The sequence below is a fragment of the Adiantum capillus-veneris genome, chromosome 24 (assembly GCF_014529385.1).
Source record: "Adiantum capillus-veneris isolate H3 chromosome 24, ASM1452938v2, whole genome shotgun sequence".
Taxonomy (NCBI): domain Eukaryota; kingdom Viridiplantae; phylum Streptophyta; class Polypodiopsida; order Polypodiales; family Pteridaceae; genus Adiantum; species Adiantum capillus-veneris.
The window spans coordinates 121,874,231-121,892,050 of NC_140954.1; the positions used below are offsets into that span (position 1 = coordinate 121,874,231).

General features: G+C 40.7%; 1 protein-coding gene across 1 annotated transcript; it reads left to right on the forward strand.

Annotated features, from left to right (window-relative positions):
• The first annotated feature begins 250 nt into the window (after positions 1–250).
• LOC147427050 (uncharacterized) lies at positions 251–3,680 on the forward strand. Its single transcript, XM_086498264.1, has 3 exons — positions 251–341; positions 2,822–3,244; positions 3,604–3,680. The coding sequence occupies exons 1-3, from the start codon at positions 251–253 to the stop codon at positions 3,678–3,680; spliced, it is 591 nt and encodes a 196-aa protein (XP_086354390.1).
• Positions 3,681–17,820: the final 14,140 nt, after the last annotated feature.

Sequence of the window (17,820 nt, forward strand, 5' to 3'; positions counted from 1 at the left end):
GTCTAGCAGTACTGAGGTTGGTTTCCCAACCCATTACAGACAGTCCTCCAAAAGGGTGTAAGCATGTTAACTTGTCATGCTTTTTGTGCTAGTTATCATGTGGCAACAAGAATATCTTGTAAGCATAATGAGAGTGTAACTTTTCAAACGTGTGGAAATCCATCAAATATTTCAAAATAGGGGGACCACCCTGAATCCACTTTCCTGATCATTTACGCAGTGTTACTCTGAGGGGAGTGGGGCAGTCAAAATGCATGGAGAGAAGCAGAGTGGGACAGTCAACATGCATGGAGAGAAGCGGGGCGCAGGGGCTAGAGGTAAGAGGGGCGCAGGGGCCAGAGGTAAGAGAGAACCAAAAACAAATTCGAGGGCTGAACTTTCGGTTACTTCTTCTCCGCCCCGAAAAAGGGTGAAGCTCTCTGATTCCCCAGCATCCCCAATGGCAAAGACCTTGCATACAAAGGGGAAGGATGACTCAGGTACTCTCTCTCTCTCTCTCTCTCTCTCTCTCTCTCTCTCTCTCTCTCTCTCTCTCTCTCTCTCTCTCTCTCTCTACCTCATTATGATTTGCGAGGATAGTTGTTGGTGTTGTCTTGGCTGGAGAGTTGTCCCTTGATGTCGGCTTTAGCAGTAGGACATCTTGTGAATAGTCACTTGAAATACAATCGCTCAAGTCGAAGTCTAGATCAAGAAGCACAAACCAGTGTTTGATTTGAACCTTGAAATTGGAAGGAAGTGCTCAATATTGCACTTTCCTACTGTTAACACACTCTTGGCTACATTATTTTTTACCTACCAACAAATAGAAAAATCTGCTAATCTTGTGACATTGGGGGTGTGCAGGCCAATGGAAAGCTCCAAAGTTTACGGTCCCAATACAGAGCAAGTTCTGTATTACAGCAGAAGAGTTCAATGATGTTCATGGCCTCTCCTTGGCTGGTGCCAACCCCAAACTAGTGAGGTGGGATCAGATCAGTGATGTGGAGTGGTTCAGTGTTTTCAGAGAATTAAAGAATCGTAGCCACTATCGCATTAAATGCAGTTGTTTGCGTACTGATATGTTCGACCAGGTGATGCAGCTGCATTACAAGGTGTACCAGAAGCCCCCAACAAACATGGAGATCAACTCTGCATTCGCCAAGGGGTTTGTAAAAGAATTCAGCCGGCGGCAATTGCAAGTAGCTTCACGACGCTGAAAATGAATTACAGAGGTTACTACAGAGCGACAGTGTGGATGCAAAGAGGGAAATAGAGTGTAAAGTAGAAATAGAGACATTTAAAGAGACATTGGAAGGTTTGGCATTTCCTTACAATGAGGACACTCTTGCTGTTGACTCAACTTGTCAGCGTGTAAGTGCGTGACTTTTATGCTTCCACCGTATGATTGAAATATGTGCACAACAAACCTATGTACTTACCATGCTCCTCTCTTTTTTGGTGTGCAGATTAATGTGGAGGTTATGGAAGCAAAAGTGAATGCATGTGAAGGTCGACTGCAGCTCCTAATGCACATCACCAAGATGCTACAAGGCTCCTCCATTCCCACTGCCCTGTGTAATATGGCTATGGGCACTTTTACAGAAAGTATAGAAGGGGTATGCGATGGGACGATGATCAACCCGTGAAGTGGCTGCAGTTTGCCACTTGAAGTAAAGGGAACCAATGCCACGGTCAAGATGCCCTGTGGGCATAGCTACCACTTTCTCTGCTTTGCAGCTGCATGCTCCTTGTCGACATATGTAGAGCTGTGACCTGCCAGCAAAGGATACCACAAGAATGGTGTTGGAAACCCACATGGCAAAGACATCCAATCACACCAACATCTGGTAAGATTGTACAGGGTGTGCTAATTAGCATACCCAGTTTGTTAATTAGAATATTGAGTGTGTTAACTGGATATGCTAATTAGCATATCTTGTATGCTAATTAGCATACTAGGTATGTTGATTAGCATACTGGATATACTAATTAGCATACAAGATATGCTAATTAGCATATCCAGTGAGAATATTGAGTGTGTTAACTCGATATGCTAATTAGCATACCCTGTGCTCAGTGTACAGATAGAGTAAGTTTGGCATATTAGCATATCTAGTAAGTTAACTACCATATCCAAATGCTAACTAGCAAACTGTATATGCTGATTAGCGTACTGGGTATGCTGATTAGCATATTGGATATGCTAAATAGCATATTGGGTATGCTAATTAGTATACTGGGAATGCTAATTAGCCTACTGGGTATGGTGATTCACGTATTGAGTATGCTGATTAGCATACTAGATATGCTTATTAGCATATTGGATATGCTAATTAGCATACTAGATATGCTAAATAGCATACTGGGTATGCTAATTAGCATGTTGGGAATACTAAATAGCATACTGGGTATGCTAATTAGCATACTAGATATGCTAATTAGCATACTGGGACTGCTTGTAGCTAGCATACAAGGACTGTCTTTTAGCGTACAGGGTGTGCTTATTAGCATACCCACAGTATTAATTAGAATACTGAGTGTGTTGACTGGATATGCTAATTACCATATCTTGTATGCTAATTAGCATACTTGTGCTCAGTGTACAGACTAGAGTAAGTTTGTCATAATGGCAAATCTAGTAAGTAAGCTACCATCTCCAGATGCAAACTAGCATATTGGATATGCTAGTTAGCATACTCAGCAATTTGAATTAGCATACTGGGCTTGTCAGCATAATGGATTCCAATGTATGCTAGGCCGCACACATAGTCACAGCATATCAAACATTTTCTAGCATACATGACATGCTTATATGAGTCTTAATCCACGTTTTTTGTTGCAGGCCTGTGGCAATCCCTCCATGATGTGGGCAGTGTGCGTGATACGAAGGGCAAGGGAAAGGCTGTAATGGAGGACCTTTCGATCGAGGAGAGTGATGAGCTGGATACAGGTGAGAACCCTTCGACAGAGAAGGGTGTTGAGCTGGATGCAAGGAGTGAAGGGGTGGATGAGGGCTCCCAGCAGATGCCAAATGAAAGCATGAAAACAACGGAGGAAGGCGGTGATGTGAGCAGGAACTCAGAAGATGAAAAAGAAGATGATTTTTTTGTCATGGCTCCTCGTGTGCCAGCGATGCCTGCTGCAACTGACAAAGTAGAAGCTTCTCAACAGACAGTGGCTAGTGGCTCAGGGGAAACTTTGAAGAATGACAACATGAAAGATGAGCAAGAAGTTGGTGACAACAGCCCTCTCGAGGGTTTTTTGCGTAAAGCTCATCTGAAAAGAAAAGTTGGCCTTGAAGAGGTACCCGAAGACATTGCAAGCACAGCCTGTGGTTCGGACAAGGCTAAAAGCTCCAAAGGTGAAAAGAAAGCCACCCGCTCAAGAACTTGTAAAAAATTGTGTTAAGACTTATTGCTCCCTACCCGGTTGTGCCCTTCACTGTATATGCTAGACCATTTTGAAACCCAAATGCGTATTGTAACTGAAATGCATTTTGTTTTCCAATGAAAATGTATTTTTGTGCAATATAAATCTGAGCAGTAGTTCATTGTAATAGTTCATTATAATTTTTGCGGTTTTTTTTTTTTAACTTGTTCATTTCGTATCGTGGTTTCCCTGTAGAGGAAGAGAAACGGGCATTAATCGTCATGCCTGATGCAACTACGGCCATGCAATGGCAGAAATTACGAAGATGGTGAGTCCACAAAGCCAGGCAGTTAAGGAGACAGAAAATGGAGATTGAAAAACGCCTTGAACGATATTCACAGCTTGCCCGTAGTATTATTGAGCACCTAAATTATGTGCACCCAAGTGGGCCGGTTATTTTTGTTGAATGGTATCCTCAAAGAAAAAGCCTTAGGCTATGTGCACCCAAGTGGGCCGGTTATTTTTGTTGAATGGTTTCCTTATAGAAACTTTGAAGTCCTGGCTGCCATCCAATTGCTTGTAATACAGTCCTTGCACAACATATGAGCCTCTGTCAATTACATTGCTCCATTCATCAATGTACCCCTTCTCCACCTTCTCCTTTTCTGCAACACACTTGACCATATAGAAATCCACATCTTCGGCGTTGGTTAAAGCATCTGGATTTACAACAAATGTGTCTCCAGAACATAGAGCGCTACTCAACACATCATGATGACCTTCGTATGTGAAGTCATCATAGCCAACGACTTCCTCTGTCGAAACTTCATCTGTTTGCTCAAGTAATGGCTGCAGAATCTCATAATCCCAAGCCTCCACGTGAGCTTTATTGATGCAGCGATTCCACCTTTCGTTCATGCATGCATCACAGAAGCATGCCAACTTTCTTGTTGCAAGGGCAGTTGGATCCTGCGGGTTGTGACCACGAATAGCATGCAAAGAGCGAGTTTTTGCCACAGTGGCACAATTCCACTTAACTTCCCTGTTAACATCTCCCTCTTTAACCTCCCAGAACACACGAGCACATTCCCTTTCTTTTGAAGGATATGATGCAGGTGCTCCCTACGATAGGTTGGCCTGGCAATAAGCAACCACATCTGCTGCACACTGCAATATAGCTCCATTAGGTTTTAGTTGTTCATGGGTCAAGGTTCTTTTCACAACTGCTCCTGCACCATAATGCTCGCCCTTGCCATGCCCTGATCCAAAGAAGAACCAGCTCATCCCAATCCCAGTGAGTCCACCATATCTTGCAACAAAATAGAAAGTCCTGGCTCCCTTCAATTGCGAGGCCGCACCATCTGACCACACCCAATGTTGTTTACAAGTGACACCCTCTTGTTGTAACCAGTCACGGTGTAGCATGAAGCAATGTTGCACAAACAGTGTGTCATGCACCCTATCATTTGATATGAAGAAGTGGATTTGTTTGACTACCTCCACTGCCTTGCGGTAGTACGTTATGTGTACAAAAATAGTTACTTGACTAGAGTTCCAATGCATTGAATGAATCTCATTTTGCTCCTTGAAGGCGTAATTTTCAGCAAAGTCAACAACTGAGACAATGACATCATCCGGAAAGCGAAGTATACAATCCTTAAATTGTTGTCCTTGCCATCGTGCCACATAGTTATGAGTGATGAAGAGCTTCAACTTGGTCTGCAACAGTCGAAGAAACTCCCAGCACTGCATTTCTTTATGCAAAAGATCTTTTCTTTTCTTACTGTTTCCATGCCTGTCTTTTGCTTCTACATACACAAATACTTTCACATTAATACTCTTACCTGGCTTTGCTGTTTCTAAGCAACATAATTCTAACTTCTTTACTCCACATATCTTACAGTCTCCCATCAGGCATTCCCTTCTATGGAAAATTGCATCTGCTGGCTTTGGACAGAGAACGGACTCCCACATCTGTGTGACACCTTTGAACGTGTGATGTGAAGCCAGGCAGCCGCTGCGAATGTTCTTGCATGTAGCATAGATATTGCATACACAGTTGCAACATGTATCATGCAGCCCAAAAGCACGAGAGAGCATGTGGTTCAGTGTGTGTTTCAAAAAGGTCATCTGCACATGGTATTCGCAACAGCATGTGTACCTATCCTTCAGCCTCCTGCAAAAGAATGGCTTTAACATCTCAAACATCCTCATGCCAATCTTGCAATCCGGATGTTTTTGTTTGAATCTTTGAAAGAGCTCAACCTGCAATATCCATATTTGATCAGTATGTTTACTAGGAGAAATAATCCAAACAGGACTATACACATTGTTACTTAATACATCCACCATAGAAACAAATTGGTGTGTTAAACAGCACATTGTATGGTCCTAACATGCATGTAATTGGGTATAACATTGTATACTAAGCATGCTAGTTAGCATGCTGAGTATGCTAACTAGCATGATGAGTATGCTAACTAGCATAGTTGAGTATGCTAACTAGAATACTAGCTGTGCTAACAAGCATAATCAGTGTGTAGTGTAGCATACGAGGCATACTCATCAGCATGCTAGTTAGCATGCTGAGTATGCTAACTAGCATGCTGAGTTAGCATACTAGCTGTGCTAACTAGCATGCTGAGTATGCTAACTAGCATGCTAGTTGTGCTAACAAGCACAATCAGTGTGTAGTTTAGCATACGAGGCATACTCATCAGCATGCTAGTTAGCATGTTGAGTATACTCATCAGCATACGAGGCATACTCAACATGCTAGTTAGCATGTTGAGTATACTCATTAGCATGCTAGTTAGCATTCTGAGTATGCTAGTTAGCATAGCTGAATATGCTAACTAGCATACTAGCTATGCTAACAAGCATAATCAGTGTGTAATTTAGCATATGAGTCATTGTTAACCACATGAATGTGTGCTAAGAAGAATAGAAGGTATACTAACTAGCATACATATTGTGTTAACCAGCACACTTATTATGTTGAACAGCATAGCCAGCACACTACGAATGCTAACTAGCATAAATCAGCTTACCCGTTATGCTACTTAGCATTCTCAGTTTTGCTAACTAGCATACTCATGAGCATGCTAGTTAGCATGCTGACTATACTAGTTAGCATAGCTGAATATGCTAACTAGCATACTAGCATAAACCAGCTTACCCGTTATGCTACTTAGCATTCTTAGCTGTGCTAACTAGCATACTCAGCATGCTAGTTAGCTAGCTGAGTATGCTTACTAACATGCTATATTGCTAGTTAGCACAATTGAGTATGCTAACTAGCATACTAGTTGTGCTAACAAGCAAAATCATTGTGTAGTTTAACATATGAGTCATGGTTAACCACACAAAGTGTGCTAAGAAGAATAGAAGGTATGCTAACTAGCATACATATTGTGTTAACCAGCACACTTGTTATGTTGAATAGCATAGCCAGCACACTAGCATAAAAGGTGTTAAAGTAGCATACATATTGTGCTAACCAACGTAGTCCTCAAGATCACTAGGCATGCTAACTAGCAGAAGATTTATGTTGAACACCATACCCACCATACAGGAATGCTAACTAGCATATACCATAAACCAGCTTACCCATTATGCTAGTTAGCATACTACAAAAGGTAGCTAGCATACTCATTGTGTCAAAGAACATTCTGAGCATGCTAGTTAGCATAATAGGTATGCTAACTAGCATAAAGGGTGTTATAGTAGCTTACATATTGTGCTAGACAGCATACTTATCATGCTAAACAGCATACCCAGCATACTAGGAGTGAGACTATGCTAACTAGCACACATGTTAGGTGGCATACATAGCATAACATATTGTGATAACTAGCATGCTTTGTATGCTAGGTAGATTACTAGCATGCTAGAATGCATAAGTTATGGCGCAAGTATGTCATTGATCACCTGAGACTCATTTAGGAGGTGCACAGGGTGTTTTATGTAGCTTTTCCTTCCCACTCTCTTTTGACAAACATCCTTCTTGTTGGGTGAAACACGAGTCTCCTCTGTCCAAAATGTGTAGACCAATTCCTTAATTTCATATGTGATAGGGATATGACGGTTTTGCTTGTGACATCCATCCAATGAAAACAGTCAAGCATTGACACCAGACTTCACTTGTCGTGATTTTTCTTTGAACAAGCTACGACGGTCAACTTTTAGGACCCTGGAGAATTTGGCAATAGGCATGTTTTCCTTTGAATTTATCATCATCTGCAATGCTGCATTCTTCAAAAACAGCTCCTCGTTAGAAGCTGGCTGCTTGACGATAGCTAGTGTGTTGCGGACATTGGAGACAATTGCACTCTGCACAGCAGCCTCCTCCTCTAAAGACTGATCACAGATTGCCCGAACAAGCGGATGTTGAGCAACAGGATTCCAGATTTCACACTTTGCTTCTTTGTTGAGACCTTCAGTCCTGCTCTTGAAAGCTTTCACAATCTCGAAGGAAATTTTCCTTTTCTCCTCATCGCCGACGGCATGATGTCCTCGTTTACTTGTCATGTGTCGGTGCTCCCGCTGTTTACGCTTTCTTTCTGTCTCATATTTCCTGATAATAGAAAGAGATGGATGCTAGTAGTTGTGATTCATTTCCTGTAATGACTCCCTTCTGTAATTGCTCCCTTCGGCCTCCATTTCTAGTGGCAATAATGTTGTCTGCTGGTTTTCCATATTTGCAAGTCTGCTAAGCTTTGACAACTCAACTTCGAGGCAAGAAGCAATGAGAGAGAGAGAGAGAGAGAGAGAGAGAGAGAGAGAGAGAGAGAGAGAGAGAGAGAGAGAGAGAGAGAGAGAGAGAGAGAGAAAGAGAGAGAGAGAGAGAGAGAGAGAGAGAGAGAGAGAGAGGGGGGGGGGGGGGGGGGGGGGGGGAGGGGGGGGGGGGGGGGGGGGGGGGGGGGGGGGGGGGGGGGGTAAACTGGTCTGAGAGTGAGACAGAGAGGGAGTCTGCACCGAGAGAGAGAGAGAGAGAGAGAGAGAGAGAGAGAGAGAGAGAGAGAGAGAGAGAGAGAGAGAGAGAGAGAGAGCAGAGGTCACACCCCACGCCGTCCTCGTAACTGAAAACAGAGGCCACACCCCATATGGGAGGGAACAAATAATATATCTTATGGTTATTAAAATTTCAAACTTCACTTGCTCTTTGGTTTTGAATAGATGCTAACAAGCACCTCTTACTAGCATTGTCCGGGACACCAAAAAGCATGACAAGTTAACATGCTTATACCCAAAAATGACTGGTAAACTGGGGTCACAATTCTTTGCAACATTATTGAGAAATCAACAATGTTATAAACAACCAACTTGGTTAACTTTAGAGATTGGATGGGGAACTGAATAAATTCTACAAGGTTTAGTCAACTTGTCTACAAGCACCCAAATCAAGTCATGACCTCTTATGGTGATTGGTAGACCTAAAATAAATCTCATAGAGATACTTCACCTATAGTGAAAAATGCTTCATAATTTCATGAATTTGCATGCCACTCCAAATTTGCCTTTGCTAAACACTAGGGTCCATAACACCTAGTGTGCATGCATATAACAGAAACGGATCCAAACCTACATTTTCATGATTATAGTTGCCAATGTTTATGGGAGATGGTATGCACATAACACACATGGAATAGGAGGGTAAATAGCTCTATGAAAGAAACTAAATACTTTTGACTACAATCACTTGAAAGCTTTGCTAACATATTTAGAAGGTGAAACATAAATCACATCTAGGTACAAACAATGAGATATTTTCATTAACAATACATAAAATTCTTATATGCATAAACAACCATCTGTGAATGTTATTCAATAGTACTTGTAACCTTCGCAAGCCTTACTAGGTATCAAAAAATGTTTAGTTACTGAAATTTTTCTTGATACGATGTGTGCAAAATGGTCTAAAACACAGATGTGACCAGCACCTAGGGACTTTGTTGCAACATATAATTGGAATAACAGGCACCAGTGTTAGTCCTAGAGACTCAATATGTCTCATATAATGACGTCTAAAATTATGACACCCATCAAGTACGAGATGTACTTATGTGTGGAGATAACTCAATACACTCAATGACATGAGTAAGAAGGGCCCTCTTACCTTACTTCACATTGGTTAAACCAAACTCTATGAGCTCCTAGACCATGTTGCACACCTTTTGACTATCAACATGTGCCAAACAAAACTCTATGATGTAGGTCTATAATTGTAGGGTGCATAAATATATGTGGTACACCACTATCTCAAAATTCTTTGCTTCTACATGACCTTATCAGGTATCTGAAGAGCGAAAATGAAACCATTTTAGCATATTCATCCCCCTTGGAAAACTCAAGCAAAGCATATTCAAAAATGAAACTAAATCAAACCATATGCTTACTAGGAGGTGAAAAAGAGCTTACACTTATACAAAGAAGTGCACTTTCCAAAACTAAAAGGTACATTATAGCCTCAAAAAGCCCAATATGTCTTTGACCTATTAAACACTAAATGAGAAATTAGTGAAAATAAACCAATCTATATCTGATAATCGTGGGTGTTTTGTTGGCAATCCAAACCCCTTGGTTAGGTTTTGAAAATTCAAACCCTTTGGTTAGGTTCAACGAAGAACTATTTAAACTATCAGTTGATTGTATCTCGTAAGTTGAACTTACCTACTAACAATTGGCATATTGAGAACTTCTTTCTTTAAAAGTACATATATGAAGAGGACAATACGTGATCCTCAACCTTATGGAGTGATTTTGCATTAGCTCGATCATACCCCTGAAAATACCACTCCTATAGACACAACCAGTGCTCTAAACTAAGCAGCAAGTCCTCTCAAGTTGGAATCTTATTCACAACTGGATCTTAAACAATCATAGGTCCTCATAAAATGAAGGGAAAATTTCCCAATAGCAAAAAAGAAGTTAGTCATACTAGATTTTCTTCTATTTTTTTAAATAAAAGATTACCTATCTTGAGGCTCTCTTAGCAGATTCATGTTATCCCATGAATTTGTTGCTTGACAGTGATGCCATACCTCCCAGCTACATACAAAAAACATCATTTGTAGTGCATGCACCATGTGCATATGACCAATTATGTATAGTGTTTTCCACTGCAATCATATGCAAGGAACACAAGCGACAGAGTAGTCGGTGTTATAGCGGAAGCAAAAACAATGATTCAAAAGAAGTAATTCCATTGTACTAGCATGTCATGCATGCATACCAGAAAAATAGAGTGATAAGTCCTTGGCTTCAATGATGGCCTCAACAATTTGAGCCAATACCATACGTGCCTTGCATAATCTGCACTAGCATGGATACATCACAATTCATCGCTGCTAAACATAAACTGTGAGCTTGTATCCTCTTATTGCCAATTCCCCTAACTTGTTTTCCATTTCTCTTAGTCCCAAGTCAATGAGTAGTACCTCAGCATGGGGAAATAACCCTTGCTTCTTATGATGGACGTCAAAGCATCTTGCTTTGAAAAACAGAAGATCTTGTCCAAGTAAACATTAAAGTACAACAAAACAAGAAGAACTTGAAATTGTCCAAGCTGTTTGTCTCTGAACATGTGCTTGAAAGAGTTGCACAAAAGGAAACTTATAGCTTTTTAGATGGGTACTCTGAATACAATCAAATCACAATTGCACTAGAGGACCGAGCTAAAATGTCTTTTATAACCAAATTCGGAGTATTCACATTTCGTGTTATGGCTTTTGGCTTAATCAATGCGCCTGCTACCTTCCAAACATTAATAAACACCGTTTAAAGAGAATATTTGAGGGAGTTTTGTGAAGCTTTCTTAGATGACCTTTGTGTTTATTCTTCTTGAAAAGAATATGTTTACGAAAAGTGTTTGAGAAGTAAATTGTATTGCATCTCCTTAAACCCTTTCAAATGCCAATTTTGGGTTAAACATTGAGTCATTTTAGGGTATATAGTGTCCAAAAATGGGATTTCCATAGGTGAGGAAAAAATTAAATCCATTGCTGAATTGCCACCACCTACAAACTATAAAGGAGTTCAAAGGTTCATGGGCCATGTTGGTTATTACCGATGGTTTATTTTAAACTTTATCGAGATAGCTCGTCTTTTGTGCAAGCTTCTTATTGAGTTCCACTGGACCGCGGAGTGTGACCATACTTATGAGTCATTGAAAAAGACCTTGACTAGTGCTTCTATTCTAGGAGTGCCTGATTGGAATGTTATTTTCCATGTGCATATTAATGCATCGAACTTTGCTATTAGGTGTGTTCTAGCTCAGGAGAACATAAATTAAACTACCCTATTAGCTTTGCGAGTCGTCAATTGAATGATTCTAAGAGAAACTACACCACTATAGAGCAAGAAGGTTTAGCTATGATTTATGCAGTAAATAAAGTTTGCTACTACCTCCTTGCTGACAAGTTTGTTTTCTATGTGATCATCAAGCCTTGTTGTATCTGGTAAATCAACCTTGTTCCATGGGAAGAATTACACGATGGTTGTTGATTCTTCTTGAGTTTGATTTTACTGTTGTGGTGAGACTTGGTAAAAGACATGTCATGGCGGATCATTTGTCTCGCATACCCAATGGTGAAGCCCCTATTGGAGTCGATGATGAATTGCCCGATACTTCCTTATTTCTAGTCGAGACCATGTCTGAATGGAGTGAGAAGATTGTGAACCTTCTAGTTAATAGTTTTCCATCCAGAGAGCTTCATAAGGATATAGCTTGAAAACTGTTAAAAGAATGTGAAACTTATTCTCTCATTGCAATAACTCTCTACAAGCTAGGGAAGGAAGATATTCTTAGAAGTTGTGCTCGCGAGGATGAGTATTTATACATATTGCAAGAAGCCCACATGGGGTATAGCCGGAGGACATTTCTCAGGGGAACTAACTGCTAGAAAGCTGTTGCAATCAGGCTATGGTGGCCTACCTTATTCAAGGATGCATCACTTTTTGCAAAAGGATGTGATGAATGCCAACGTTACAGGATCACACAACGAAAGGATAAGATGCCCTTACATCTTGTTAAAGTGACTCGACCATTCGAAAAATGGGGTTTAGACTTTGTAGGCCCAATTAGTCCAGCAGCTCGAAGCACTCAATCTCGATATATTATCATTGCCACTGACTATGTGACAAAGTGAGCGGAAGCCAGGGCGACACGTAAGGCTGATGCAAGGTCAACGGCCAAGTAGTTTCTCTTTGAGAACATTATTACAATATTTGGTTGTCCCTTTAAGATTGTGAGTGACAATGGTACTCATTTTATAAATGGATTAATAAAGGAACTCACGACAAACTTCATGATAGCCCACCATAAGTCCACGCTTTATTATCCACAAGCAAATGGCCAAGCTAAGAGCACTAACAAGACCTTAATTTATATCTTGACCAAAACAGTCGAAGCTCATCACACATATTGGGATTTGAAGCTAACATCAGCTCTATGGGCTTATCGTACTTCTTACAAAGTGGCTATTAATTGTACACCGTTCAAAATGGTATATGGCTAAGAAGCAATTATGCCATGGGAGTTTGTAATTCCTAGTCTATGTGTAGCTTCACAAGAAGGTTGGGATGGTAACCCTTTAGTTGAGCGCTTATATATCCTTGAGAGGTTAGATGAAGAAAGACAATTGGCTGTGCAAAATGCACTTGTGGAGAAAGATAGGAGGAAGAAATGGTTTGACCGTCATCTAAATAACATTGGTGATAAATCCTTATGTATGGAGTGCAAAACGGGAAGAAAAAGTTGAAATATGCGAGAAAAGGATTATATAGAGTATGTGAAATCACCCCACAAGGTACCATCCGTGTGGAGACTCTTGAAGAAGTTGAAACCATTGAATTCCTCAATGGTAGCAAATTTAAAAGACACTCTGATCCTTTAAGCCAAGAGGAGCTATGTGCCATCCATAAAAAAGGGGCAGCCAAGGAGGAAAATTTGTTTGTGCAGAGACAATTTGATGAACTGAAGAAGAAGTATGAAGAATTACATTTGCAATTGGATCAACAAGGAACACATTAACCTGAATAAGTAAATTACTCAGAGAGATATTGTAATATGGCGTGGTCATATAACGTGTAGTAGTTTTTGGATGACGTGTAGCAATTTTAGGATGTAACCGACATGCAGTTTTGGTAGTTCCTTATTGTCATACTGTTGTTTTTGCTATGTACTTCGATTGTGATGAATATACAATGAATTTTGCACTTTCTTATCTTCATTATGGTGTTTCTCATTCATCTATTATGCAGTTTTGTGTTTTAATATGCAGTCTCGTGCTTCGTTTATCTATATACTGCATAACTCTTGTACTAATTACCTGTTGGGGTTGTGAGCCCCTAACACAAATGACATGGTTTGAACCAAAGAGTTGGCTAGACCAGCTGAAGCCCTTTCTATCAGTTTAGATACCATAGGGTCATGAATGCATCTAATTACCTGAAGCGATGCTTTAGAAAGAGGCACCGTAGAAAGCTCTATCCCTTGAGATAGTGCTAAGTTCTGCAAAGTCCATAAAAAGCTATTTAGAGAAATATATCACCAAAGGTAAGAACTGGTAGCCTCTTTAGCCTTCAACCGACTAGGCGAATCTATAATGGTCGTGTGAAGAGAGCCCCATCCCTCGAGGATCAGTCCAAGGTAAAATTATCTAGGACAGACATCGAGGGATTAAAATATAGTAACTAGGTCTTTGAATAGTATTACTACTATTTCTTGGTGCTAGGTGTGTGTGTGTGTGTGTGTGTTACGAAATCTACACACACACCCCCACACCCCTCATGTAGAGCAACCAGAGGTTGAAAAGTGCCTGAAACTGCAGACGAAGACAAGTGCATACTTTGTGCAGGTGAGCAAAAATTGTGTAGGAGGGCAGACTCACACGGGGGAACACTTGGCACAGGGGCAGACTCGCATAGGGCAAGTCTCTTGCAAGGGCAGCTCGCACAGGGTAGAATACACGCGGGCTCTCTCTCTCTCTCACCACAACACACACACACACACACACACACACACGTAGCTCTCTCTCTCTCTAACCACACACACACACGTGCACACACGCACACGCACATGCACGTGCACACACCAACACACAAACCACGCACACACACACACACACACACACACACACACACACACACAAACACACACATAGATTAAACTACATAATAATGTGTAAAGACACACATATGTCGCTCTATATCACTTATAGAAAGAATACAGTAGATAAAGGAAGGTTCATTATAACTTATTTGTCTTTTCTTCAATTCCTAATATTGTTAGATAAAAACTCTTGTCGTATATGTTTTCACCTTCAACACGCATCCAAGAGAAGTGGAAGTCTCTATCCACTTTAATAGATTGAGATAAAAGATAACGAGCAATGTCTTCCAAACTATATCTAGCAAAGGTCCTAGTTGCATGCCTTAAAAATATTTTGACCTATCTTTGAGATGGGATAGTAAAAGCTTATGTGTTTGGTCAGGTGAGTGCCTAAAGATGGTTGAAATTGAAAACTTTTACATTCCTAGATTTTTCGATAATTTTTGTTCAGCTCAAACTATGTGTTGGGCATGTTTCCCTGAAGCGGTTATTTATTTTGGTGTTCTCACAAATTTTGGTGATTTTTTTACAAAAGCATCCAAAAGTCACCTATGATGGGACTATTGTTAAGGTTTTCTCCCATAATGTGACTACTTTGCTATCACAAAGTAGTCACATTGGATGGCCCAAGTCCTAGTATTATTTAACATTGGGTGAAATAGGAAGTAGCTCCCTCAAACATGAAGTGAAACATCTTAGCAAAATAATATAATCAAAAGCCCATTTTTTGTGCCACATTCACAACCCAGAGCTCATGTCATGCAAGTGTAATGCCAATGCCATATATGCCATGTCAAGGGAGGAGCAATAAGGAAATCAATTTTATCCAATGGTGAATGGCTTGAGAGTGTACCTTGCACTATGCTCAACATACATAATATGAGAATAACACCAAGTTTGTCTATATAGTGGTGGCCATCCTATCCACACAAGTTGGCCACTCATGGGCATGGTAACCCTAGGTGCCCTCACCCCTGACCTTTGGATCCACTAGGCATCCGTTCTTGAGTGGTTTTCTATCAATACAAGTTGAGCTCTACCACCACCACCCCCCCCCCCCCCCCCCCCCCCCCCCCCCCCCTTTCGGTGTCCCTAAAAGAAGTTTTTGTCCTTGGTAGGGACAGTTCTTGGTAATAACACAACAACATTCCCATGTTTATGTTTTTCTACATAAACCTTTTGATATACATCATGCCTAGTAGCATGATGCATATAGACTCAAGGATCCTATCAGGCTCATGTGAACTACGGGTTACTCAATGAGCTCTACCAAGACCTCTAAAGAGAATACGTTCTTCTCATGTTCAAGCTTTTATGTCAGTTTTTCGATATGATAAATTGCATGCACTTGAGAGCTCTTCAACCATGCAAGGTGTAAGGCATCCCTCCTTTAGGTAGTTTCTTTTTTATATATCTTATTTGGTAGTTGACTGCTTACACCTGAGCAATCAGTGTTTCTTGAGTCAAAGACTTCAACCCATTATCCTAATGCTGCAAAACATACTTGGTTGCTATCTTTTGCACATCCACTTCAAAAATAGGTACCGCTGATGAATTGGTTCTCAAAAATTCTTCTTTTACATCCTCTCCAATTTCTTCTACCATGTTTTGTCCCTCTGCATGTAGTGCCCTGAAACCTGGTGGTATTACCTTTCTGGCATCCATTTGCATTTTGACTTTCTTCTTTCCTCTTTTGATCACAATGGAGTTTTCTCCCCATAACTGCTTTAATCTTGCTTTTCTTAACCATGGTTTTCCCAACATTATTGGATAAGAATAAACAAATTCTTCCAACCTGAGTATTACAAAGTTGGCTACAAACTGTAGTCCGCCAACAGAGATCTGCAAATTCCTAAGAATTCCCAAAGGTTGAACTCGCTTTTGGTCTACCATTTTCACCTAAAAAGGAGTTGGATCCCACTTCAAGAGATTCAAACGTTTGTAGGTTGACTCCGGGAGGATATTAACTCCTGATCCCCCATCTGAGAGTACACCGGGGAAAAACACCTTTCCAATAGAAGCCCCAACTACTGGTACCTTGTAATCAACATCCAAAGGTTGAACTTCACAAGCTTCTCCACCAACAGTTTCCTTAGTATACATTCCTGTTTCCTGATTCTTTCCTGTTACTTCCGTAGTCATCCTTTTTATTAGTTGGTGTGAAAGTGCAAGTACCAGCCTCAACATTTGCTTTATTGTGATTGTTATCGGAGCTGTCAGCATCATAAAATTCATCACCACCAACTTGTTCTTGTAGTACAATTAAATTGTGTTCTAAAGTCCTTTTTGTTTGATCATCCAATGATCTTATAACAAAATTCCAATCCTCAAGTGGTACACCCCCTCTCTGAGAGTCTTGCACTTCCTTGAGTGCCCCTGTCCTTACTGCTTTTTTATCTTTCCAGTTCAAACTGTCCAGGTTGTCCACTTCTTCCAAGGTGGATTTTCCAACCTTGGCCTTTGCCCTAGTGACCACCATGGCATCAGTACATCCACTGGGTTCTGGAACGTCTTCAATTAGGTGGATTTTCCAACCTTGGCCTTTTCCCTAGTGACCACCATGGCATCAGTACATCCACTGGGTTCTGGAACTTCTTCCAAGGTGGATTTTCCAACCTTGGCCTTTGCCCTAGTGACCACCATGGCATCCACTGGGTTCTGGAACGTCTTCAATTAGGATACAAGCCGTGCAGTACAATTATAATGCCTACATGTTTCTTGAGTCAGGTTGCTCTCTTGCACCTGCTGATTAGTTTGTTGTTTCTCATTGGGAAAATCTACCTTTTTCTCAATCCGTTCTTCCTTAGTCCATTCTTCCAAAATCACTAGATTAGCCTGACTTGGAGGTCTTTGCTGTTGTTGTGGTGGAAGTGGCTGATTCTATTCTGGAGGTCGATTATTATCGTTATTATTGTTATTGTTGTACCTAATAATAGGGATTCCCCTATAATTCCGATGCCTACACGAGAGTTCACAATCAGGTCCTTGCCTGTGTCCCTGGTGACTGTTGCATATTGTTTTGATTCCTATTTTGATATCCCCAATTACTCGGATTTTGGAACCTCCTCTGAGATGTAGGTCCTTGATATCTTCTGTTAGTACCCTGAGGAGCTACCACATTTGCAACTGCCTCCCTCATTTTCTGAGTAATATACTCAGGTCTTCTTCCCCTGAAATCTGGATTATAGTAACAATTTTCATATTCATGACCAAATCTTTGACACACCTGACAATATGGTTTTCCTGACATTTCAAACTAATTCATTCCAATTTCTCCTGAATGATTTTGTTGACTGCATGTGCTGCTTCCTTTCCCTGCTTCTTTTCATTCTTGTGTTTACCCTTATCTTTCTTCTGCT

Bases quoted from the DNA above. Each gene is read 5' to 3' on its own strand.
- LOC147427050 (XM_086498264.1), top strand. From the start codon at position 251: ATGCATGGAGAGAAGCAGAGTGGGACAGTCAACATGCATGGAGAGAAG. The intron at 342-2,821 runs GTAAGAGAGAAC...TTTTTGTTGCAG, and splicing joins GAGGGGCGCAGGGGCCAGAG to GCCTGTGGCAATCCCTCCAT. The intron at 3,245-3,603 runs GTAAAGCTCATC...GTTTCCCTGTAG, and splicing joins CCCTCTCGAGGGTTTTTTGC to AGGAAGAGAAACGGGCATTA.